Source organism: Labrus mixtus, chromosome 3, assembly GCF_963584025.1.
Source record: "Labrus mixtus chromosome 3, fLabMix1.1, whole genome shotgun sequence".
Classification (NCBI taxonomy): domain Eukaryota; kingdom Metazoa; phylum Chordata; class Actinopteri; order Labriformes; family Labridae; genus Labrus; species Labrus mixtus.
In genome coordinates this window covers 24,380,561-24,408,277 of record NC_083614.1, presented here as the reverse complement: position 1 = coordinate 24,408,277, position 27,717 = coordinate 24,380,561, and the positions used below count along the sequence as shown (strand labels likewise).

Below are 27,717 nucleotides of genomic sequence, written 5' to 3'. Positions count from 1 at the left end.
TGTTTAACACCAGAAGAATTTAGAGCATCATTGAAATATGTGAGAATTATGTTAATTATGAGAAAACATGGATTGGAAATGACTGTGGGGCTGCTTGTGATTGGCCTGCAGTGCTTCTGTTGTCATCCTCCGTGTCTATAGCTCACAGGCCGACAGGCATGATGTAAGAAATAGTAATAGTGTGCTCATGTGGAGTACTGGGAAGTTTACTGGGACACTGTCTTCTGGTTAAGGGGAGATTGGCTCTGCCAGGGGAACTGTTCTATGTTTTGTGTTGTTTTCCACTTTTCTTCTTCCTCCTTCTTCTTCTTCTTCTTCTTCCTTCCTCTTTTATTCCTGTATCTCTGTTTGAGTTACTTTGGCTTTTCAGACCCACTTAGCTAACTAATGAAGGAATCAGTTGAAATGCTCCTTTGTTAGAAAAGACGTATTACACTGTATAATGATGATAGACATAATGTTGGCATCTCACTGCTTTGAATCATTTTAAAAACTGTTTGGACCCCCGGCCATTTAATGCACCAGAAACATCTGCTGTTGCTCCTGAGGCTTATTCCTGGACCTAATTTGTACATAGAAAATGAGCCAAAAGAATATGTTTTAATTGTTTGTTGTAATTTATTTCAATAACATCTCCTTGAACTCCTCAGGGGGAGCCAATCACTTTCTGTGAGGAGAGCTTTGTGAACCACCGCTCGAGCACCATGAAGAACTTCTTGTCCATGGCTGTCAACCTGCAGCTCTTCAAACAGGTACAAACTGCTGTCACATAGTATGTGTGTATTTGTATGTGTGTCACAGCTTCTTAGAACAAGCATTTACTTCTCATTTTGAAAAGATTTTTACCACAAATACTACCTGAGAAAATGTCTCAAATCTGGACATGATATTGAGCTTCATGCATACAAACAGGTTTTTATATCCTCCTGAGAAAATAATTGTACATAAAAATTCTCCTGCTGTCACTTATATGAGTTTATTGACAGCTGCTCGTCTCTGTCCTATAAGCTATAGACAAGCATAAATAGAAAAAGATGACTGAGTGCTTATTTGGCAGGTAACTTGGTCCTCTCCCATCAATGTCAGTTTATTTTTGAGCTGATTTCTTATTTAGAAGGTTGAACGTCTTCATTTTTACAGATGAAAGTTTCCTCTTGTGCTCAGCAGACTGTCAGCTAGGTAAACTTAGCATTTTATACCCTGACAGTTGAGTTGTTCAGAGTGAGGAGAAACGGAGGGAAAAGAGGCCGAGAATTATAGACTGTTATTGACCCTGAGAAACAGTTTACTGTGTTTATCTCTCAACACTGTTTGCTCAGTTTGGCTTGGCTTTGAAAATGAAAACATGATGAATCAGACTAGTTTAAGTATCCCTATAACACAATATACTGTATCAAACCTTCATCCTGGGTTTAGCACAGCTTTGAAAGTGTTTAAAAGCATTAAATGTGGTCTGACTTTCCTCAGAAAATGAGATATTTACACCTCTATTAGATACAGTATTGTCAGTGCTTCTGTGGTCATGTGTGTATTTATTTGCTGTGTGTGTGTGTGTGTGTGTGTGTGTGTGTGTGTGTGTGTTTGTGTGTGTGAGGCAGTATGCTTTATTCATGTGTGGTTACATGAGTTTCCATTAAAACCACTCATGTATACTTTATATGTTTTCCCCTCTAAATCCCCTCCGAAACACTAAGAGCCAAGTGTAGAGACACCTTTGGCTCCGAAGAAAATTTCCTCTCACCCCCTTGAATTTTTCTTTGTGCTCTCTGACCCGTGATAGCGGTGTGATTTACCCCCGAGAGTTACAGCGCTGCGGCCTCTCAATCAGCCTTTTGTTTCTCTGGACACTCTGCCCCGTCTATAATTTTCCCAGGCAGAGTAAGATAGCGAGCAGCAGTTCAAAGCATCCTCCCGGCCTGGCTCCTCTGCCTCAGCGGTAGCATTGGGAAACCGGCCCTTATCTCCTCCTCCTTCTCCTCCTCCTCCTCCTCTTCCTCTCCTGCACGGGGGATGGGGTTAGCTTATCTCCTCCACTCCTCTTTTGACTTAAGTGAGAGAGGCCAGCGGTCCACCCGAGCTCTGCTCCGGCCATGACCCACATCCGCTCCCAAACACACAAACAACGCTCGACTTTTGTGTGGCCACACACATGCACGCATTCATTTTTATAAACATTAGAACACACTGAGAGTGGGGAGGATGGATGTTTTCCAGTTCCTCAGCCACTTTTTTTGTGAATGTTTTCACATCAACAGTTATTATATTGAAAGCCTTTTCTTTTTTAATGATGCTCCAATAATAGAATCCATTGACTTTAATGTTAGCATATTGCATTCTATTTATAGGCCTTTATGTGGGACTGCCATCTCATCAGTATTACCATAATTAGAAATATATAAATAACATTTGGCAACATACAATGAGCAATACAGTCAGGGTGCTGGACATTGCCATACACAAAAAATAGATTAAAGTCTGAGTAGGAAATTCAGCAGGAGACAGTATGAACCCTGTCCACATGGCATTCTTTTTTAAACTTTTCTTTTGTTTATTATGTAGTTTTTGTTTTTTTCACTGGCTCCAGGTAAAGTAAACAGTTTGTGTTTTAAACCCCCGATGGAATTGTTCTCAGAGGGGAATCATAGAGCGTCACACAGTAGCTGCCTTTTTCAAGCTTTGGGAGTGTTAACATATGGGTTGTGTTGCCTAATTAATAAGCAACCAATCATTAGTGCTAGACTAGACTGAAACATGGTGGTTACACCATACTTTTTTTAGGTGTTCGTATCATTTATTTGGGATTTGACACCTACATGTCATCAACAGAAGGACAACCTTGTGCCAAATTCAAAACACATTGTTGTAATTGGCAGACCACAACAACCCACATTACTCACAGGGTGAAATGCACACGCCTAATATTCAGGTGTTACCTGAGTTTATGGTGTCACAATCGCAGCAGGAAATTGCTTTTCTTTTCTACATGTGATTCTACTTTCACTCCTTGAAAATCAGCTTTACTGCTTCATGGTCGGCCACAAGTTATTTTCAGTTTTATGGAGGAATAAGCTCAAAGTTCATGCAAATTCATTACAACATTATTAATATTTGAAGAGCTGAAAAGACTTGTTGGACAGAGGGACTACTGTGTCCTGCCATGTGATATTTAAGCCATCAATGACTTCTTGTTCCCTGTCTGAAATGTGTTATTGTAATAAACTACTTACTCTAAGTTATTTTGGAAGCACACCTTTTAAAAACGACCAATATTAGTATTAGGGATGTTCCTAGTGACTCATTTCCCGGCCAATTAAATAAAAAATTACATTCAGACCCACGCACAAATCTAAAGGTAAGAAAACGCTCAAAAAAGTCAAAATAGATCACAGCTTAACTCTGCAAAATACGGCTAAAAACCGTATTGTGTATAACCCATTTATTTGCCATTTGAAGCTTGTCATCACATTCTTGAAAAACAAAGTTGACTGCTATTGAAATGCTTCTTAAATGTGTTGCACTAATTTGTCTGCTAGTGTTAGCAGTGCAAGCGTCATCAGTTTACTCGAGCTGCTCCTACAATAATCATCCGTTCACTTTGCTGGTTTACATCCAGGCAGTAGAGCATGAAGAGCAGACCATCAACTGGAGCTACAGCCCTGACTAGTGGTGCGGGGCTGCGTTACAACTTAGACACAACATTTAACCAAATTGAGGATATGAATATTATTTTATTGTTTGGTCGACTAATCGCATGTTACTTATTAGTATCAGCCTCTGATCTGCTTGAATTGAGTTAGTGTATTGGTGAGTGTGCTAATCAGTTCATCCATCAGATTCCATGATTTATAAATCTAATAAATCCCGTCCTCCAAAAATTATACATACACTCCCTACAATACACATTTTGCAAAGTGACAGCAATCAGTGTTCTTCTACCATAACATGCAAGTCTTTTTTGCACTGATATCAGAGAGGTATTTAGTAATAGATGAAACTCAAGTTCAGGTTTTTAAATCAATATCTCTCTATCTAGATCTCTATAAAAACAACTCAGATGTAAATGGCTCTTCCCATAATCTTCACTTATCCACACAGATTGGAGCTGTTGAAATTGTCTGCATTAAAACAAAATGTCTTTCTGCATAGACACTAAGCCAACCCTTAATTGAACCCACACACACGTTGTCACAGTTTGACATTCTTGCACACTTCTCCTCTGTTCCCATGACGCGTTCCTCTCTGCACAGTCCACCTCGGTCTGTCCTGTGCTCAGAACAGAACAAGTGGGAGATATCCTCCAAAAGAATGCGGAGGAAGGCTGTCAACATTAACCTGCTTCTTATCAACCAGCCTATGCTCCTACACACTGTCGTGTATGTGTGTTTTGTACTCACAGAGACTGATTCAATGAAGTCTCTTCCTCTTATTGACAAAACAAAGCCATACACAGTTTTATTGAGTCTGTAGGGGGGACTCGTGCTTTGATGATTTACTGCCGGGAGCCTTTGCAGACAATGTGCGTCCCATCAATCAATAATCATCCGTCATTCTCGGAGTGTATGAATGCAGGAGCTGAGACACTTACTGAAAGAGGGGGAAAGGTGTGTTCTTGCAAATGTAAGATCTGAACGTATGGGGTCTCTGTCCACTTGAATCCATATGACTGCAGTCACAGAATGGTTAAAAAAAAACTGAATTACCGGTATATCAAAACTGACAGGAATAAGAGAGAACCTTGCTGCCAGCTCTATGGCTGGATGCATAAGCTAATGCATCCTGCTTTCAGATTGTGGACTTCAGACTCATCAACTGAGCTGTCTTTTGGATTTTTAAAGTGAAAGGAGACATCACTGTGACTACAGGGAGACACTGCAGAGGCTTATACAGTGAGGACAAAATAGCATGCGATTAATCGCCATTAAAAATAATAAATTCCTTAATTTCTGACCTTAATAAGTTGCGATAAACTAATTTAGTTAATGCTGACAGCCCTGGTTTATAGGTATTAAGGTTTAAAGGGATCCTGTCCAAAATATAGCCAAACTTTCCCAGAGGAACCTTTGACCTCTCCTCCATATCCTTTAGTATCTACAGATGATGAGCTCCAAACTCCACGAATAAGACCTCCCATTATACTGTAAACATAATACTTTTCCTTCTCCTCCTTGCATTTATATATCTCTAAACTTACCCCTGTGGAGTCTTAATACAAACCTCTGGCTTCACAATTCCAGAGTTAAATAAATGTTGTCCACTGAGAGCGACCCTGTGAGTGAGTCAGTGTGCTGGTAGCCAGATGGAAACACTCTTCCTCTCTTCTGTCTACAACCACCATATCGACAGGAAACAAGATGACATGAGACATGGAGGAAATCTGGATCTCTGTGTGCCTGACTCTGTTGTGTGTGTTCTAGCTTGATTTCTTCACACGTGCAGTTTGGATAGCAAAGCAAAAAAAAAAACAAGAATGGGGCAATATTATTTGTAGGTTAGGGGGAAATGTTGTGAGTATTAAATTGGATCTTTTACAAAAATTAGAAGTCTGTCTTGAACATTTGTTGTCTGTGTTGATGTTTGTTTCTTTTTGTTAATGTTTCCATCTTTGTGCTCTTTTAAAATGAAGTGAATGAACTCATGGGTTGTGTGTTTTATGTGCTTGCAGATTAGCTTCATGTCTGCTAAAGCAATTTTTTTTAAGTGTCTGTTGTGTGTGCGAGAGTGTCGGCCATTGTTCAGTAAAATCTAATTAAGGCCCACAGTGAGGCAGGTAATGTGGCCGGGGTGTTTGGAGGGGAGATTGGGGGAGGCGGGGGATAAGTGGAGGCTTTGGCTAGGTGATGATTTGGGTTGATTATGTGCACTAATTGGGCCAGCTAAGTAGCAGAGCAGCGGTTGGAACCTGCAGTCTCACCTCTCATTAAAATGATCTAATGATGAGTTTTCAGCTCTTCTGACCAGAGGAGCGGATGGCCGTGTCGGTCGCTAGTTAGCGGGCGCTCCCTGAGGACACGCACCTAAAAAACAACCTACACTGTTGTTACATTTTGGACACACTTGCAGAGGTGGGAGTAGGTTTGCTACAGCTTAGAAACTGTGCGACAATATGTTGCTGTCACGTATTTGTATGAAAGAGAATTATGCAGCATGTGGTGTTGTTCTTAAAAAATACAAAAAGACTGCTTGAAAGGTAGGAGGTGTTGACTGTTAATTAGTGCAATCTTCAGTCAAAATACATTTTAGCATAAATCCAAATACTTCATACAACGTAATAACATGAAAGGACACTATTACTGATTGTAAGCTGCCATTTCTTCCTACTTTTACACAGATCAACTCAGAAGACATGAATAAAGTTCAGTTTCGTTTAAGATTGAAAACAAAATACATAAAAAAACACAAATATATCTTTTGCTACACGATCCTGCCATGATTAGCCCAATTATTTTGCTGCAGTCTTTATTTTCATGCAGAGATTCCCTGTTATTTAAACCGATGGGACAGGAAACTATCAGCAACTTGGGGGTCAGTGTGGTTGCGTTTGGTTAATAGAAAACAGTGAACCATGTGTGTGACTGAGTGATCTACATCCTCATAAGATTTTCTTCAAGTCTTGTGTTAACAAAGATAGATTTCTTTCTGTAAAACATTTAAAACAATGGGTTTTCCACACAAACTTTTCAGAGGAAGCAACATAGCTGTAACAATGAGACAAAATCATCAGAAATATTTAAAGTGCCTTTTTTCTTTTTGTTTGGTACCCTATCATCTCTGAATTTATTTTCAAATGGCTTGTTAAAAAAACAGATATTTATCATGCTTCCATTTTTCCATGTGCTGATCACGAATATCCAGGTGTTTGTGTGTCAGTGTATGTGTGTGATTGCTTGTACTTGTGTGACATATTGACGTGGTTTTGTGACCGTGCTCATGAAATGTGTAGCTGTCTTGGCTATTAGCTCCATGTTTATGAGATGGGTTTTTTAAGCACTCCATGTTACAAAGGGAGGAAATGAAACTTCCTCATGTCTCAGACAGTGTGCAACATGAAGTCTGCTGCCCTAATCCCTCGCCTGCTCCGCATTACCAAATCCCTATTACCTGCAGCCCACCTAATCTAAGGATGTAGTTTCTGTCAGGTAGGATTAATAACACCCCACTGTGGCCGGAGTGTTTGAATCTGAGTGTATGTGTGTATCTGTTTTAGTTTTTTTTTAATAAGCGCGTTGTAATTTATGGTTTCAGTTCATCGACGGACGGCTGGCCAAATTGAACGCAGGCCGCGGCTTCTCTGACGTGTTTGAAGAGGAGATCACAGAGGGGGGCTTCTGTGGAAGTGAGTAGTGCTGCCCGACCTGTCCATCAATTAGCCACATTATTTGTATTAGCCATATTTCATCCAACAGGCAAAAGTAATGATGCAGGGCAAAAAGGAAAAGCAGTGAACAAATCAGTGTGAGACCTTTTAAAGTCATGAAAATCTGAAAAGAGAAGGCCCAAATAAATCTCTCTCTGACAACTCTTAGGCAACTGAATTTACACTAAGTTTTTTAAAACTGATTTATTCTTGGATATCTTTTTTTTAATATGTGAACTTGAAAACTTTTTGATCCTAAAACACTTATTGTTTCAGTCACTTTCAACCCCTTTTTAAAAATGTCCATGAACACACTGTGACAACAGAAGGTATTTAAGTACTAATACACTAATAAAACTTTGTCTTTCAGAAATATATGATTATAATTCATTAAAAAGTAGGTTTGAATGATCCCTTAGAGTGACCCTTGTCCATTTAAAACAGATAAAGATGTCAGATAAAGCCTTTTCTGCTGAATTGGTTCTTTTTTGAATGACTGACATTCATCTTGGTTTGTTATTGTTGTAAAAAAAAGTATTTGATACACCTTTGGAAGTTGATGTAAATCTGATTGAATTTGCCAAAAGATGACTGACGAAAGAGTCGATAATGTTCTGTCAGGATTAAGCATTATAACACAGTGTGACACATCAAGAGTTTGTCATCCCACAGGAGTGTTCAGACAAATTATGTTGTTTTTGATCAGAGGGGGCTTCAGGTTATAATCCAGATGTTGCAGCTAAATATCTGTCAATCTATCAATTTTCATCATGACCCAAACCCACACTGTCATCTGTAATCTTGTTCTCTTCATTTTAGAGCAGGTGCAGATACAACCAGAAACATATGGAGTTACTAAAACTAAATTAACATGCAACAGTTCATATTTGAATCAGTTATTGTTGATTATGTACAAAAAGAGGATCACAAATAATGCAAAGGAATAGTGCGTTATATATGTTCTTTTTTTTACACTGTTTGATCAACCACATTTCCTGATTCATCAACTGTAACTATGTCCAAACTGTTCCATCTAAAATGTGTTTCTCTGAAATGTAAAAAAGATTCCAAGTGTAATATCAATAGTTATGTTGTCTTCACGATGTTATGCTATGCTATTGGGTGCAAAATGATTAATTCATATTTCCTGTCTTTTATAAATCCCTCCAGGTAATGTAAGGTCCTACCAGCAGTGGATGCACACTGTAAAGGTATTCATAGTCTCTCCTGCGTATCAAACCTAAGTGCTTTTATCTGTGGCTTTTTTATGTTTGACTCATTTTACTCCCGAGTTATATTTAATTGAGAGCGTGATTGACACGACTCAGTGTTTGAAGTCCTGCTGTTGCCTTCAGAATGAAGGGGGGCCGCCTGAATGTACAGATCCAGCTCGAGCGCGGTTTGGTGTGTGAAGCGGCGCGTGCAGCAGGACAGTGGAGACAGACAGGGAGGGAGACAGAAGTGATTTGACGTGACAAGACGTCCTCCGACATGACATGTTGATCTGGCAGCAAACACAGGCGTTACTCCGCTGAACCGACCCAAGAACACAGATCTATCCCTCCTTCTTCATCTCCTGTCTCTCTCTCTCCCTCTCCTCTCCTTTTCTTTCCCTATATTTCTCTCTTTATCTCTCCCTCCTCTCATCTCTGTCACAGCCCCCCCTCGGTCTCCCTCCCTCTCTCTTCTTTCTCGCTGAGTATCTCTCCCTCCCTCTCTCTCCCCACGCCGTCAGCTAAGGCTGAATTAGTTCTCTAGAGTGCTCTTCAAAGGTTTGTTAAAGTTCACATTTCCTGACTGACAGGGATCTATAAGAGGGGCCTTCACCTCGGCCCCCTCTCCTCCTCTCACTGCGCCGACTTCTGAAACGCTGTCTGCCATTTACTCTGTTTAGCCGTTTAGCCGACGCTTTGTGCTTACACTAAAGACCAAACAGAGGAAAAAGAGTTGAGCCGAAGCAACTCGGAGAAAGAAAAGAAGAAGTAGACAGGCACACTGAGATATCTGGTGCCATAATGTCAGTCTGCAGAACTCAAAGTACAAATCAATCACAGCGCAGTCCCCTCTGTCGCTTTTAGGCTGCTTCTAAATAAAAACCTCCTGAATGCTGTGAATCATGCAGTTTATCATGGCTCAGCAAAATGATACTCTGCATGGTGTCACTATTTTTCATACTTACCAGTAAGTTTGTGTTACAATACTTTTTACTGCTGCACAGGGAGCTCTGGTTGTGTTTGACATTAAAAATCTGTTCCTGTTTGATGACCATCGAGGCTCATAAAACATTATTTATTGTTTTCTTTTTCATGCAAAGGAAAATGTTTTTGTCTTTGACTTGCATGTGCAAATATATGATATTTAAGATCTGAGGTAATACAATTAAGTGAGGTGGCACATGTAAAACCATTAAACATGCTTAAAACACAACATACACATACAGAGTATAAACAGACACAGTAGAGCTACATTAAAGGAGCACCAGGTTATTAATGGTGAATAATGTTGGGGAGTTCAGTAGTAATATAAAGAGCCTTGTGTTGTATCAGGCTGATTATTATGACAATATCAGAAAGCAGCTGTACATTACCTAATGAATCTACAGTAAAAAAAAAAACAACAACACATAATTAAATAAAGTCTTTAACCTTTTTAGTCACACTATCATCTCTTGTTTTTTTTTTCAGCTTCCTTTGAATCATACACCATCACTTTATGAATGCAATAAATGAGTCTAAACGTAAACGTGTGCCACCTGTGTGCATATATGAATATTTATGAATAAGATCTAAGATGAATTAAATTGTTTGAATATGTGGAAACTCCAACAAAATGCCTCCAAATGACTGACTTCTAATTTTCTGTGCGTGAATTACAGCGAGGAGGAGCACTCTTCAACACAGCAGTGACAAAGGTACGCTCCTCTGCCGAACTCCTCTGTCATATTATGTTTCTCTTAATGTCCTCGACATTTCACTGAAATACACCTCAGATGAAATATGAAGTCTTAGAATTAATCCGTACGCTTGAGTATATAACTAATTAAGTAAAAAAACACACATGTCTGTTTTTGAAATAAATTGGAGTGGGTGTGTTGTTGGTGGCCGGTCCCTGTTTGATGAGCAGTACCATGTGGATATGTGCTGTACAATAGGTGGTCAGGGTGCCCTTTCATGTTATCGCCTCCTGTTAGTGCGCAAGGCTCTCTCATCCAGCCTTTTGTCTGCGTGTTTTTGCCACGGGGATCAAAGCATTTCTTGATGTTACATGAAACCAGAGCAGAATGTTAATGCAACATGTTTTGATTAGTAATCTGTGTGTGCGCGAATGTGTGTGTGTGTGTGTGTGTGTGTGTGTGTGTGTGTGTGTGTGTGTGTGTGTGTGTGTGTGTGTGTGTGTGTGTGTGTGTGCTGTTTTTTTTTTCCTTCCTAGGCCAAGAGTCATGCCAAGAGGGGCATCCGGGACATTAAGGGCAGACTTAAAGCGAGGGTGAGCCGCACAGACCTTCACACCTCTCTGACACACATGCACACACACTTTTGGTGCACATAATTCAGTTCTTAGGCACACAGATAGACACATGCCCCCCTCATAGAAACAGACAGGAAGGCTGCTTTTCATGGAGAGTGTGATTCCGACGCCGGGGCCTTTAATGACTGCTGAAGCCTGCTTAGCGCTTTGTTCAGGGCTGTACATTTTTAACCAACGCCCCTCTGGCTATGGCCTGTCATGTCATCCAAGCCCCGGCCTCTCTTTCTCTTTTATTGTCTGCATATTTCATCAGTGAGCCTGTGATTTCCTCAAAGCTAATGTAACGAGGTGTATGTTTCCATAAGCCTGATGGATTTGATAAGGCAAAAGCAGTTTGATCTGTCAGTGGGAAACTGAGGAGAGAGGGCGCTGATGATGAACAAGAGGAGAACGCAGTGTTTTGCATGCATACACACTCATACACACACACACACATACACACATGTTCTAGAGGCAAACAGAGGTGTTGATATCTACTTGATTTTGAAGTTAAACAGATTTCATGTCCATTCACAGATGAATTCAAAAACACACCAATTAATTAATTCAGCCTTCTCAGCCTGCACTTCATTTATGTTGCTGCCGGCCACAGATGTCTACTCAAGGACATCAGTGCACAAACATATTGAAATTAAACTCATCAGGGGTGGCTACGTTGAGAATAATTTCTGTAACCTCTAACAGAACAAGGCTGGTAATAAATATATCTGTTATATTCAGAATTAATCAGAATCATAGTTCCTCTCTCACTGCTTTCCGACTTTAATACCATATCTGTTTCTCAGACACTATGACCTATTTGTTAATACTGAAGTCTTGACTCTTTATACACACATCATACATTCAGATTCATTTTTATGAATGTAAATAAATATCATTTTTGAAAGCCTACGTGATTTCCTGAGACACAGGGCACCATAGTTTGAACAAATGTAATTCAAATTGAAAGTGCATATTTCAGGGACTATTTCCTGCAGCGGCGTTATTTAATGACTGATTATGTACAGTAACAGTCCGATGTGTGTATGATTAAGTTAAGCAAAATTCAGTCATTGGTTGTAACTAGAGAATTTGTCAACAAATAAAACAGTGTACCTATGAGCTAATTGGTTTTTGATCAACACTCTATTGATGATATGAATGATGAATTAGAGGTAGTATATCAGATTTGAGATGGACAGAAATTGTTAGTAGCACCCATTCGTCATTCCTGGGGGATTTGTTTGCAGTGAGAAAAATAGAGAATATCACAACTCCGATCCTCATAGTTTAAAATAAATATCCCAGTAACAACAAAAAAAAAAAAGGATGAAGAGCATGAACTTATAATACGAATGATGTAGGATTGTCATGGTTTCTCTTTCAGGAGGAAGAAGAAGACGGGGTGATGGTCTGTGCTGGGTCTCCAACCAGCACCAAGAGCCTGTCTCCAAGGAGACTGCAGAAGATGAGACGGGTATGACAGACAGACAGACACACACACACACACACACACACACACACACACACACACACACACACACACACACACACACACACACACACACACACACACACACACACACACACACACACACACACACACACACACACACACACAGATTCACATCAGTAAATTAGTTAACTACATGTACACTGCCCGATCATACCAGAGCTCAGTTTTCACTGGACCGACATGGACTCAGTCTTCCACTTCTCTGCTCTTTTCTCTTCACTTTTATTTCTCATTTCTGTCTCCCTCCCTCTCTCCATCCACACATCTCTCTCCCTCTCTTTTTTTTTTTTATCTCCATCCCTCTTTCTGTTTTTCTCCCCCTCTTCCTCCCCTAACTGTCTCTCTCTTGTAACAGCTCTTGGAAGCGCAGTAGTTTGTCAAGGTGCCAAATGTAATGATAAGCATTTTTTCTTTCTTTCAACACACTCATGTTGTACATTCAGTATTTTTCTCTGAACAGCATGGACAGTGGAAGCAACTCATCTGCTGGTCAGCATTTCCTCTGAAGATTTTTGCTTGTGCACCATAAGTGGATAGCACTTCTTTTTTCTTTGCTGTGTGCAGAGCTGGCATACAATGTGCAAGTGCATGCACACTCACAAAATACACATTCATCAGAAATATATCAATAAAGCTTGAAATGTTAGAAAAGACAAAGTTGTGTAGTGTGAATCCCAATCTACACATTTATTTCTAAGTGTAGGAAGTTAGGTTTAATTAAGATTGCTCACTTCTTTACGTGTTATATTTATTTATATGTGGATGCCGCCTCAGGGTTACTACTCATATCTCTGCCTATACTCTCAGCTGGATCTGCATCTTATTGCTAAATTAAAAAAAACACAATGGACAGAATCTGTCGAAAAGAAACACAAAAAAACATGCCTGCGTGTGCACACTGACATTTTGGTCACAGTCATGTGCGAGCGTGATTAGGAGAGGTTGTGCTGTCTCTAATTAGCGTTGTGTTTCCTGTTTGTGATGAGGCTGGTAGGCCGTAGCGCAGTGGAAGGTGTGACGGCCGGGGAGAGGAGAGGAACGGCAATTAGGGCTTTTTCTAAAGGCCTCCTCGGACGCCCTCCCCCTCCCCCTCCCCCTACCTATTGCGCGCACACACACACACACAAACACAAAAGATGGGCCAACCCGACGCACACACAGATTAACAGTTAACGTGCAATTGATGTGCGCACAAACATGCAGCGTATTCAGGATATACACACACTCACATCCCTGTGCTGGCCGCTGAGGCCTGTTCATCGCCACAGTAACGGGTCCCTGGAGACTGCTGGAGGAGGGACACACAGGGCAGCGTGTCCCACAGCTCTGTTTTTTGTGTTGGTGTTCATATACAGTTCATTATTTTCTTTTTAGCCATACACAATGCTCCTTCCACTCGTCTCTTCCTCTTTTAGAGCTTAGTCCTTAACCTAGATACGTTATTACACTACAATGACCCCTGCACATTAAGAGGGCAGGCTGGCTCATTTTTTTTTATGTCAACTGAAACTAAGATTGAACATTTAAGAGCCATGAAAACCTCAATAATGTAAGGTCTGTTTAGTTGTTTTTTAAGGGAAGGTTATATTCGTTTTGTTTAAGATGTTTACCCATGTTAAAGCACAATTCAAAACTTTAACTTCAAATTGAAGCTTAAATAATAGGTTATTCTTTAATTCAAGAGAAATATTTTCTGTCTATTATATACCACTGAAAACACTTGGCAAGTACATAATGAAATAAAGGGTCCTCATGTATTTGTTATCTCCAGTATGTGAACCGTTTATTGATTTTCCCCTGGCTGTTTAAAGCTCGCCATGTTATTTACATTTCATACAGTTCAAACACGTTTGAGGGAAAACACACCTATTGTTCCTCCTCTCTGTTAAATCTCCGTCTCTCACCTTTCTATCCGTTTTTTTTTTTAGTTTGTTCTACATGAAATAATGATACTCTCCGTGCTCTGCCCACAACTGTCTTGACCAGGTGTTGCATGCACGAGAAATTGCTCTCAATGGGACTAACCTTGTTAAATAAAGGTTAAGTCCAATGGAGAAAAAAAAGAAAAGTACCTTCATCCTCATACCTGCCTTAAAGTACTTTCGTGCCCAAACTTAAAGCGGAGCCTCGGCCTGCTCAGAACCCCACCTCTTAAAACCAAAAACCAGCTCTGAAATAACCAATAAGATAAATCAGGACCTCTTGAAAACAACATATCAAAAACTGGACTTTATTTTGTCTGCATTTACAATTATTACCAACCAAAACATAACACACAAGAGCGAAATATAAACAGCAAATAAATACATTCAGCAATTAAACCAATGGGAGAATTGTAGGCTTAAGTTTCAGCTTACAATATCGACTGTACCATTTTTATTTTTGATTTTACTTCAGAGTCAGGACAGTGGATAGCGTCAGAAATAGGGCAAAGAGAGTGTGGAATGACATGTGGGAAAGGAGCTACAGGTCGGATTCAAACGTGGGCGACCCGCTTAGAGGACTATAACCTCTGTACACGGGGCGCACGGACTAACCACTAGGCTACTGGCCACCCGACTGTACCCTTTTTCATTCATTCACTGTGAGGTTCACCTGTTCAGTCTCATACATTTATATCACTTCATTTACAGACTTAGCGTCACCGACACCAAGTCAACATTTTTTTTTTTTTATCCTCAGCTTCAGATCATAAACATGCTCCTTGTGTCTTTTCCACACGTCCATACCTCTGACCAAGTGACCGACAAAGGCTCATTCACTGCCATGTAAATTCAGAAACATGTTTTCGGCTGACGCTCCGAAAATGTGATCTGATTAAAGACATTCCTTCCTGCTGCATGAAAGAAAAATGCCTGAAACATTTTTAACATTCATCTCTCTCTTTTTTTTTTTCTTCCCTTTTTACAAGCCCCTCTATGTCTGTCCTTGAAATGCAATGAATGATCCGGGAGTAGCTCTTTTAATTAATTGCAGCAAAATAATCAGAGTTATAAAATTCTTCTTCTATTTGATCAGCCAACACACGTACCAAAGTGAAAAGTGCCGCTGTCATTTGCGTACGTATTTCAGCTGCTTTCAGGCGATGTGGGTGATTTGTCGTGTTTAGAGAGCCTGTTGATTAAGGATGTAGGAGTAATCCTTTCTTTTGACAAACACAAGACAGAGTGAGACCGCTGACTCCTTCTCTGTTTCACAAAACAACAACAACCATTGTTCTGGAGACATTTTTGGTTTTATGTTCAGCCCCACGTCTGTTTCTGAGATTCTGTCTGAGATTCTGCATATCTGCTCTGCTGTGTGCCTTTGCGTGCACAATCATGCACGTGTGCAGCCGTCAGCCTCAGGTTGGACACAGCAGACTGACAGCTGTTAAGAGAGCAGAGGAGAGAGTAGAGGTTGGTGCAGCGTTATGGACAATGACAGCCAGCAGGCGTGTGGCCCGACTCAGCCCCGGGCTCGGGTCTCTTCACCTGGTGAGGCGGGAGAGGTGCCAGCCCTGGAAAAAAACAGCACCTAGCTCAGGGTGGAGGGGCAGCAGGGAGCTAATGAAAATATAAAGCGGGAACAAAGTCACTACAGTGTGTACATGCTGCAGTAGATGTAAATATGCAGGGACAGATGTGTATGACAGCTCAAGTGTTCATGGCTAGTGGTCACATATGTGCACTGTACACATGACTTGTGTTATAACGAGGGAAAACGTACATTTGAGTGGTTATGATTTAAAGATGAAAGACTATCATCTGTCTCTGACTTTAAACAGGTTTATACTAAAATGTAATTAAAACTTAGTCATACTAAACTCTTAAAGACGTTATGTTCGGTAAATGATCCTGTAATATGAATAATCTGCTAAGGCAGTGCTTTCTAAGTCAACTGTATAGCTAATAACAATAACACATATTATAGAGCCTACAGTGTATGTGTGTAATGATTCATTATAATGAAACTTTTATGGAATTGGAAGTGAAAAGAGATCAAATACGCTCATAATATTCATTTCCATATCATTATTGTGAATACATATTGTTAGAATAATATGTAGAATGCAGAGTAGTGAACTAAAAGTACACTGGACAGTCAGTGTGTGTTTGTGTGTGTGTATGTGTATGTGTTTACATGGTTATTTGTATGTGTTTGTAGTCTCCGCTCTGCTCAGTCTCACCCCCACCTCAGAGACCAGCTTGATTCCTGGCTGAAACCAAAGTGCCATCTCCTGGCACCTCCTCAGTACTGCACCGCACTCATTCACAGAAAGACACCTGGTGATTTCAGCCGATGAGTTCAGTTCAGTCTCACAGAATGAGCATAATGCACATTTTCCTTCTTTTATATGGCTCCTGTTTTAAAGGAAAGGGAAGCGGGCTTTATGCTACAGCCAGTTGGACAGACAAGCAGTGGATCTCTCCTCAAACATTTTTTTTTTTTTTTGTCCCGCTTTCGAGTGAGCAGCTCTTAAACAGGCAAACACAGACTTGGCCGTACTTCTGCAAAGGCTCTGCCTCTCCCCAAGGTTTGTTTGCATTTTACTGGCATCCCTTTACATACACTGCCAAGTTGTGAGATCAGTTCCCACTCAGAAATACCATATGAAATGTATAATGTAAGACCGGCTGTAAAAGTCCGCTCGCATTTTGCCCTGGCATAGCTGTTCCGCACAACCGGTCATGCAGGAAAAGTAGGGAAGAGGAGGGGAAAGTTTGTTTCTCCAAGTGCAGCTACCAAAACCAATGGTGATGACTATTTTCCCCTCATAAACACAGAAATTAAATGATATTTTTTATGTCAAATCTGGAGACGTTTTAAGTCCCCCCCGTCATAAATATTATACCTTTGCTTAGGCATTTGGAACGGCAGGTTATACAGGGTAAGAGTGAAGAAGAAGTTCAAAATGCTGCCCTCTTTTGCTCTCAAAAGCTGCTTGTAAACTACACCAAGGAGTGCATTTGTTTCTCTAAATGTTGGGAGCTGTTACTGGAGTTAAACATGACTCCTTTAATTCCTCAGCCAGGTACTCGGATATAATCAAAACTGAGTTAATTACAAATAACAAAAATAGTTCAGATTTATTTTTCCCTCTTGAGTGTGTTACGTCAGTTTTATGCACATTAGAAGCACCCATGTCAAATTGTATCCTTGGTTTAAGTGACACAAAAGATAGAGTTTCTCCTTATTCCAAAATTATTGGTTGATCTCCGGCAGCTTTACTAAAATAACCTGACCATTTTCATTATTCTTACGAGTCCTGTTCCTCTGCGGCGGCTCCCTCTGACTCCTTCGCTCTCTGTGCAGTCTCACTCGTTGTGGCAGAGAGGAAGGGAAGCGAGAGCCAGACTGACAGAAACGGTGACATCTGTCATTGACAGCAGAGTGACGGAGGGAGAAAATGGGAGACAGGAAGGCATGTGGGGAGGAAAGAAAATCCCTTTTTCATTTTCACCTTTCAGCTTCCCATTAGCCGACAGCCAGAAGCTAATGAAGGAGCTGTATGAGAATCTGTTGTTCTGCTATTTCATGCTTTTCCACTGTCCTGTCAGGCCTGGGGAGGTATGGGATGGTGGCAGAGCTGTCACAGTTTTGACACAGGAATATCTTAACGTGAATGTCTAAATTTGAAGAGTCTGTCTGCATTTTTGTTGTTGTTTTTTGACATCTAATTTAAGAGCTCAGACTTAACTGCTGTTGCTGCTTTTGACAGCGTCACGCAAATGACAAAATCATACTTCTCAGCCAACGTCACGTGTAAAATCAACACAATATGTCGACTTTTATCGTAAAATGCCTGCTTGTTGTAAACGGCTTCATCTTAACTGCTGCACTAAAGGGTCACAGTGAAGAGAGCGGATGACAAATTGATAAAGCCGTGAAGTGAGGTACCATCCATTTACTGCTCCCTGTGGAACTTCCTTTTCATAGACGGCACCGGAGCTGTAACAGACATCAGAGGGCCAGGCCTCATGACCTGTGTTTGGGTTCACCTTGCTTTAATAAACACCTATAAGCAGAGAGAGGCCCAGCTTCCCTTTAAACACTTGCACAAATGCAGTTTTAATCCATGCATTCACCGTGGATGCACAGTGTTTTCTGTTTATTGCTGTTTTTGTGCAGCAGTTTCTGTCCCAAAGTGTCTCACAGGTGCATCTTCACTCTGGTGGCCCGCTGAGGCTGGCTTGCATGACGGCCCGGCCCCTAGATTTACTACCCTGACACAGGAATCCATTAAAGGCTGTTTAGGGATCCCAGGCCCGAGCCCCTCTGAAATCTCTTTCATTATAGCTCCAAGCTACCATGGAAGGGGAGCGGCTCAGCCAATCAGCAGAGCCACCACATGTGTTTGTGTTTAGCCCCATGGCTGAGAGGCTTAAGTGGCTACTGCACACATCTCCTCCGCTGACTTTTATGGAGAAAATGGCACTTTAACTCTTTGTGTTATTTTTTTTGTAATAGGGTGCGTATGTGACCGAGTGTGTGTGTAAGTGTGTGTAAGTGTGTGTGTGTATGTGTGTCTCCCATGGCCGAACACACGCCCTAAATGAGGCCAGGCCAGCCACACGTTACATTCCGCCTGTCTGGCTGGCACTCTGTCGGCTAATCAAGACCGGCTTGATTCACGGATCCAATACCCAATGCCCATCCCCCCCCCCCCCCCCCTTTACTTCTAACCATTCCCATCATTCTTTGAGGCTTTAAGGAATCTTTCCTCACCTCTTTCTTTCCTTCCTTTTTTTAATTCATTACCTCCCTCCTTTCATTCTTTCATCATAAGTGTGACTTGCTTATCTCTACTCTTCACCTTTGTGTACCGAAAAACACACACACACACACACACACGTTTCTATCTTCCCTTCTCAAACTATGCTTGGTATACTTTTTGTATTTTTTCTTTCCTTTTTAGGCTTTGAAAATTTGCCTGACGTGACTTTACAGAGGAAAAAAGCAGAAAGAAATCAGAGGTGGAGCTCAGCGTGTTTAGAAAAAAAAAAAAAAAAACATAGCAGTGCCCTCTAATGCTAACACTAATTGTTAACCATGCAGGCATGTTATTTGTACCCCATGAGTTCTTGTGACTGTAAAAAAAAAATCAAGCTACAGTGACTGCAGTATTACTTGAGATATGACTGGAATAAAAGGATTTAGGAGGTGTCGAGCAACATGTAGGAAGGTGAATGAACAAAATACAAAAAGTGTAAATTAGAGCGAGCAATAGTGTTAACATAAGCGAACATGCAGTGAGAGAGGAACATGTGCGTCGTAGTGGAAGGCATGTTAATAAGTGGCCTTGGGCAGATTTTGGCTCCCATGGGGAGAGTCCTGCCCTGCTCTGTGAAGCTTCTGTCTCTTCTTTAACCCGCCCATTAAACATGGTACACAGGTGGCTTATTAAACCCACTGTGTGAGACAAATACAGTACACACTGAGCATTTAACACTCACTGCTACAACAAACACAGTCACATGCACTGCAACGCAAACGATTAATGCAGTTACAGAACAAGTACATCTTTGCTCACGATGTGTAAGTAGCTCTTAGTTCACACATAACGCTGAGTTTGATAAAATACTGCAGGGGATCTTAAAGATTTTTATCCCCAGACAAAAATTTGACAAATTTAGTCTCAACCCTAAGGGTCCCGGCTCATTAAAACAAGCTAGTGCTCCGGTGTTACAGGGACCCACCAGACACAGACCTGCATCATTTTTCTATGGAGGAGTTTTATGAAAAGCTCAGCAGAACAACAAACTCTGTCTTGGCTCCGTGTTTATCTTGAGCCTTGTATCTTTAAGCTGAAACCTCCCCCCCCCCCCCCCCCCTTGGGTCCACTTTTATTGTCTTATAATGTTCTTCCGTGTGTCTAACTACATCCACTTTGCTGTGTTGTTCTCATTAACAGAATAACTTCAATAAGTCCCCCATGAGCATGGGCCCTCGAGACCACGGCTACGGGCTCGACGATGACGAGCTGGACAGCGCGAGCAAGTGAGAACACTTGTTTTTATGGCCCGTCGCCTCACAACATATTTTCACTGAAGCTGTTTTCATGTTGTATATGTCATGTATGTTCAGACGAGATATCTTTCGCTGGCTGATTCGTTTTTAAAAAGGAAAAGTTGATAGCAGGATGTGAGGAGGCATTTCAAAGCATATTCAGCCTTTTTTTTTTTTTACCCATGATAATACTGCCCCCAAGTGGCCATGTTTGATTTAAAGTTGAAAGAAATAACAGTGACGCAGCCTCCCAAAGGAACTGGATATCACAGCATATTTGTTGACTTGTACACAATGATATTCCATCAATAACTAAAATTAAACATTGACTTATGTTTGAAAGTGTTTGTTTTTTTCTGTTCCTTCCCAGGATCTCCTCGGAGGATAGCGGTGATGTCCCATCATACACCGAGGACAGTGATGACTCCTACTCGCTAGAACTGGACATGGACTCTTCTCGCTCAGGTCAGATGAACCTGCTGGAGGAGATCCTTGACTCTCTGAACACCTCAACGTTGGAGCAAGGCAAACTCAGCGCCGCAAAGAGCCTGGACTTCTTCAGGTCCATAGAGGACTTAGACTACAAGCCCCCGGTAAATACGAGACATGATAAGAAGGCTTGTCATCATGTGACACGTTCAGCATTTTAGGAAAGAGAGATAGTGTTTAATTTCATATTGTTAAAACAAATACACATACATTTTAAACACAAACAAAAGCCACAATTTACGTTCCGTTATCAAATCATTTAAATGTGTAACTGTTACTGCTCTTCTTCACAGCATTGATCCTGCTCAATCCAAACGTGAATTTAATTTACTACAGTTTCTACATGTAGCATGCCTTTAAGGTCTCTAGGTCTTCATCTTCAAGGATGGATGAATTGCTCCATTCATATGTTGTAACGCACACTTTATAAACAGTAGGGATAAAAGTACATTATAAGCGATATCACAACTACATGAAAGATATATCCACATGGATATACATGCTAACCTTTAAGGTATCCATCTTCTGTCAATTGTTTCTTTTTTCTTAAATTGTATTCATTTTCTTCATTCCTCTGTTTGTGAAGCACTTTGTTTCAGAGTGTTCAAAGTGTTATATAAATAAAGCTTCACCTACTCACACCTGGCACCCACACTCGTGACAGTAACAGGTGTGGTTTGTGGAGCGATGTGATGGCAGAGGTGACACAACTCCTGCAGGCAAACATTTCAAGTGAAAATCAACTTTTATTACAATTCCATGGATGCTAGAACAAATACTTGAGAGTCATCTAATGAAAGTTGTGGGGGTTAACCAACAGAGGCACACAGCTTATTTTGCTAGAAAATCCAAGGTGATAATAAGTTGAATCACAGCGAAATAAACCCCTCAGTGCATGTTGCAACCACCCATAAACACTGTGCAGAGTGCTAGTGTTCATTTTCATTAGAAAAAGATACTTGATGACACCCAGGACTCTTTATAATGATGTTTTTTTTTCTTCTTCTGTCCCAGAGCAAGCCCATCACCTTCAATGAGTCTAAACCTGCAGATGTGAGTAGTGGTGGTGGAGGTGTGGATCAGGGCAGCTGGAATATGGGCCAGGATGACAGCGCGGTCCACGGGAAACATCTCCCCCCGTCCCCTCGCAGACAGCCCAACAAGAGCAGCCTGAAGGCGTCAAAGAAACCAACGACAGCTCCTCCGTTGCCCCCCGTCAAGACTTCACCTCCTGCCCAGAACTCTGATGTCCCCAAGTCACATCCTCATCCACCCAACTCTGACCCTCCTCTACCTCCAGGGCGCCAACCAGGAGACCGCTTCTCCTTCTCGCCCTCACTGTCCCGTAGAGTCACACAAACGCCACCCTCCCCAACTCTCTCCCACACCTTCAGTTATCAAGTTTCTTCCCCAATATATTCTCCTCTACCAACGGGCCGCTGTCGGACCATCTCAGAACCCCAACCCAGCACAGAGCTTCCACAGAACCAGAACCAGGCTGCCTCCACTAGCATCCTGAGGAGGAAGGTGCTGTCCAAGGAGACGGTGAGGCACTACCAGGAAAAGGCTATCCAGAAGCAGGGGAGCAAGGACCAGCAGGAGGGGCATCAGGGGAGCCCGGTAAGGAACAGCCAGTGCACTAAGCAGGTCCCGTGGGAGAAGGAGGTGTCCAAGGAGGGGCTCCTGGGACTCGGCCTGTGTCTGGGTCAGGGTAAAGGCTCGGGGGATGGTGTGGTGAAGGATCAGGGCCTTCTGGAGGAGATTGAGTCCATGTGTTGTCTCAGCCCGGTCCTGCACACCAGCCTGCAGCTGGCACAGGTTCACTGCAACAACAGTCACCAGCAGGTCCCAGGGAAAGCCAGCGACGAGTCGTAGAGACGTCAGAGATGTGGTGTCTGTAACACGCCACAGGCTCCACTGAAATCTTACAGTATACATATATATTCTTTTATTACAATTACCTGCTATCTCAGTGAACAAAATTAACTGTCAGGAAAAAGCATAAAAGAGTTTGATGTCATACAAATATTAAAAGAGTCACAGCCTCTGGAGCAGGAAAACAATAAGAGAGAGACGCTTTGGTGAACCTTAAATCCTGAATTATCTGCCAGTGTAGTAAAACTTTTTTCAAAAGACTTGCTTGAAGAGTAAGTAAAAGTAAGTAAGTTTAAAAAGATGTCACTTTTTTTTTTTTTTTTACTTTCAATACATGGATAAAAACATCAAATTATTAATGCAAACAGGAAAAACACGTTACTACAGTGGCAGAGTTTTCCAAATACGAAGAAAGTGGCTTTGCGACAACTAGTGAATTCACAAAGTGAAAACTCCTCATGAAAACAAGTGGATTATTGAAGAAACAGCACTTCAAAAGAACAAACTGAAGCCATAATATTGACATCCCTCTCAGCTTTTGGAGTGCAAGAAAATGTCTCACTTGTTTTAAAATAATACAATTAATTTAATTTAACAAGAAAGTTTTAAATAATTCAAAAACAAAAGATATATAAAGACATATTTTCATTGTGTTTACTCTGCATCTTTGTCTGTTATCTAAACTCACCACATATTTTTCATCCTGTAACGTTTTCACAGACCAAAACTTAGAGAGAGGATAAAACACAAATGACCGTTTGGTTATAAACGTAGTAGTTAACCTGTAAAGGTGGAACTTTCCAACGACAAATAAAAGAGAAATCACTCATCCCTTTGTCAGGGTTAGGAAGCGAGGATATGTCCTTTACAGATATTTTAGTGTTCCAAACATTTCACATGATCAAATCAAAATTGCACTTTTAAAAAAAAATACATTATCCGCGTCGTACTCAAACTGTTGAGCAAAACCAACGAAGTGAGACATGAATTTCAAGACACAAAGTCTGCTCGGGCCTTCAAAACTAATCCTACACTGTATGATGCAACTGTTTTGTCTTTTTATCACAATGCCTTAAATGGACATGTGATCTGCTTTTGATACCTTGGTGTCTTAATCTATAGATACCATAACAGGTGCTGAGAATCTCTGGATAGTTCTTTAATTCAACAGTGAATACTTCTTTAACAGCACTGTATTTCTCTGGATTCATAAAGTAGTTAGTATTATTATACAGTATATATAAACTGTGCTTTAAGCTGCTGTTGAATTGCATTACAGGTAATGAGATGTGCATGTAGAAACCTCTCTCTGTCCCTCTCCTCTTCCTGCGTTCCTCAGGACACCACTGTCTCTCTGAAGAGAAGCAAACACAGTGAGTGAACAAGGATGTCAACGGCCCATGTCCTTTTCTGTTTTTTCTTTTTTTTTTTTAACCATCATCACTCTTTTCCTTACGGTGTCTCTTTCACTGTCCGGCCTTTTAATCATTTAACTACATCATCAAACTTTTCCTGTACTTGTACCTGTACTGTTTTAAAGCATAAATCTGGGGATGTTCTATGTTTTCTTCATGGCAACCAATCCCATTAATCAACGGGTTACTCTGCCCCTCAGTGCTTTCAGGTATCTAGCTGCAAACATAAAAATAGGTCAGTGATATTTAATTTCAGCTTTAAATAAAGAACTGTAGTTTTCAACAACTTTTCTTCTAAAGAGGAGCATTTTAGGGATCTGTTTTCAGTTCCACATTTCCTATTTTTGTGATAATAGTCCTTTTGATTTTCAAATAATTTGTTCATTAGAAGAAAAAAACATACAATACCACCAGACTTCTCATCATTTCAGACTTTCTTTCTGTCTGCCTCTTTTTCTGTGCTGGCAGCAGAAAACGCACTCTCTGTCTTCTCTGTCCTGTAGGTTGGAGTCTCACACTGTACTGTAATGCGGTGGCTGATGATTGTACTGTAATGAAGCAATACAGTTCTCCTCTAGAGAGTAGCTACTATGGATGTAATGTGTACACAGTCAAAAGTATTTTTTTAATAGACTCTCCCGTGGAGAGAAACCCCACGTCCAGTGATTGTGGGTTCCCAGAGAAAAGAAGAAAGCTTTTGGTGTGCTTGTGTTGGGATTATTACATTTATGGTCCGTTGTTCTTATGATTTATGCCAGACGCCAGTCAGTGTGACAGTTTAATAGCAGCTATTTCTCCGCTTTCTTAGTGCTGCTCTGCGTTAACGATTAGCTCATAAAGTCTTTGGCGTGCTTCTAAAAGTCCAGGAATCGGTCCTATTAATTCCAAAAAGGAGGAAAAAAAACAGACTCCAAAGCCAATCTCTGCACTGGCCTTTTACATTGTAAACACTTTAAAAAGCTTATTTACTATGCAAATATTTCAAATGATTATAAAGGTCAACTTTACTTGATGAACTAATTTCAATCAAAATACTTTTTTATGAGAGTAAACCTCATGTGTCCCTGAATAATAATGATAGTAATAATAATAATATGAAAGAATATATGCAGGTGTAGGAGTGTCTATAGGTGTTCAGGACAGAATGGTGTGTATGGTGTGCCTTATATAGTAAGAGTACCACCCAGTATACTCAGAGCAAGGTACAGTATTATAGGAAGGAGATGTATGCAATGTTTCAGACCACCTTCACTCTCAGTTAGGTACATTGTGGTATTTATTTGAAAAAGAAAAATCTGGTCCTTAAACTGACCTGAAGTGAACTCGGGTACTAGCTATGCTTTTATGGCTGCTTTGTGTTGACTTTGTGCTGCAGTCCAGCTGCAGTTACTCAGTGTTTTCCTTTTTGTTCTGATTGGTGGGAATCATCCTGCCTGTGTTTAAAAGAAGATCTCTGAATTTCTCTTGGTTATATGACTTTTTGTACTTTAGGTACTTAATTTGATTTACCTGTATAGTTTGTACTTTCTTGATATAATTTTGTGTTTTCTTTTTTTTAACATATTTTACACTCTTTCTGAACTGACTGTATGGAATAAAAAAAATCTCTCAGAGGAGTTTCTTTAGTGGTTTTCATATGGATGAAAAATTATTTTCAACTGAAAAGACGAGTATTTTTGCTGGCTTGAGTTTATTTTACATGGATAAATATATGATCGGTGTTGTATGTTGTAGAAAAAAATGACACCTAATATTTGAATGTTTTAGATTTTATTTTTGGAAGAAAATATTAACAAATGTCCCATGTAGCCATTCGTGTTAAAAAGCATTTGACACCTTCTAATCAAAATAAGCAGAGATGGACGCTTGCTTGTACGTGGTACAATGCTAATTGTTGTATCTGCATGCATGTACCTGTATGTGCTGAATGCTATAGATTTGTTTTGCTTAGTTTTAAAGTTGTCTTTTCTGTTGGTATTTGTTTGTTTTTCAGTATTTAGAGCTCCATCAAATCAAAAATGATGGAAACAAACATTGGGTATTGTGCAAAACACTCATTTTGCCTTGCATTGGGTATTATTGAGTTAAATGCTTTCTGCCTTCTGTTTAAAGCAATTGAACATGTCATATTTGGTTAGTAGCTTCTTTAAATCTAACTGTAGAAGTTCATGGGAGAAATACTTGAGTGGTCAGCTGCTATTCACCATATTAGCACAGCGTCCGGTTTCCTCTTATGCTACGCTAAGGATGAGTAACTTAAATGCTGTATAGTATGACTATTTACCAAGTACATATTGATAAAATGTAGTGTTTCTGACCAAATTTATTTATCTATTTTATCGCTTGTAAAATAAGGAGCAAATGATTATAGCAGACAATTATTATTGACTAGCAAAGTGCCGTATGTCGAGCTAAAACAACATAATACAGAACATAGACTGCTAATGTTAGCATTCAGCCCTTTCCTAGTTTAAATTCCAAAAGCTAGGAAGTTTATTCCCAGCTAACTTTTCATTTGCTAGGAAGTATATTACCTGCTAATATTACAGTAACTGGTAACAATTTTCCAGCTAACATTACATTAGCTTCATGGTATAATCCCAGCTAATAACCAGGTAGTACATTCCCAGCTACACAGCATAAGTTAGGAAGTAAATAGTAAGCTAAAGATATAGTAAGCCCCTACTATTGTAGTGTTACACTGTCATACAGTATTGTTACCTTTCAGCCCCTTAGTAGCTAACTGTAATATGAGCAGGTCATCACATACTGTATGTTGTTTTAACTTAAAATATGGCCAGATTTCCATTTTTATTGTCTTTTCAGTAATCCATTAATAAAGATCTGTCAGGTTCTGTTGACCAGCAGCTTGACATTTCAAACAGCATTCGAGCTTCTCTGCCTGAGCTTTACATTTAAGGGGGAATGGCTGCTTTGTGAATATGGTCAAGGTGATATGAAAAGCTTTAGTAACTCTGGTTCAATGGACAGCAATGAAGAAATTATTGTGAAAGGATTTGCTCTTCAGTTTCTGCAGGCTTGTGAGAAAATACCTGATACTTTCTAACAGCAGAGGGTAAAGAAATCAATTACATAACTGTCCTGTAGTGACAATTTTTGGAGTGAGTGGGAGGTGAGGGATTATGTAGCAGCTTTTACTGAGGTACTTTGGAGAAAGATCACTGGTTTAACTCAATGAAGATGTTAACAACACTTTCTCTTAACCACACATTTTAACATTTGTATCTTTTTATTGTAGTGACAACTTTGGTCAAGTTACAGTGAGAAACTCATTTTATTCTCATGTTTGGGTATTGTAATGACGATTAACTCCTCGATATGCCAATTACTGATTTTTTGTTTCTGTGCTCACTTGCATGTTCTTATCTCAGAGAAACAACTGTCTTACATAACTGAGGTCAATCTAATGTGCTAATCATGAGTAACTCGGTACAACTGCACACAATGTATGCACTGTGAACTGAAAATAAATTATACTGTTTCATGCATATATTGCATATCTGGACTTTTTTTTTTTTCTTTTTTTTTTACCAAACATGTTAACATTGATA

At 40.3% G+C, this 27,717-nt stretch overlaps 1 protein-coding gene across 2 annotated transcripts in view; it reads left to right on the top strand.

Annotated features, from left to right (window-relative positions):
• dennd1b (DENN/MADD domain containing 1B) overlaps window positions 1-27,654 on the top strand; it is a 110,666-nt gene extending 83,012 nt beyond the window's left edge. For both annotated transcript variants that reach the window (XM_061034119.1, XM_061034120.1), the window contains 9 exons: window positions 651-752; window positions 7,243-7,333; window positions 8,525-8,565; window positions 10,230-10,265; window positions 10,784-10,840; window positions 12,249-12,338; window positions 20,272-20,357; window positions 20,737-20,959; window positions 21,870-27,654. In XM_061034119.1, the coding sequence (XP_060890102.1) occupies window positions 651-752; window positions 7,243-7,333; window positions 8,525-8,565; window positions 10,230-10,265; window positions 10,784-10,840; window positions 12,249-12,338; window positions 20,272-20,357; window positions 20,737-20,959; window positions 21,870-22,730 (1,587 nt within the window). In that variant the 3' untranslated portion in view covers window positions 22,731-27,654. The remainder of the gene's footprint in view (window positions 1-650; window positions 753-7,242; window positions 7,334-8,524; window positions 8,566-10,229; window positions 10,266-10,783; window positions 10,841-12,248; window positions 12,339-20,271; window positions 20,358-20,736; window positions 20,960-21,869) is intronic.
• The last annotated feature ends 63 nt before the right edge of the window (window positions 27,655-27,717 follow it).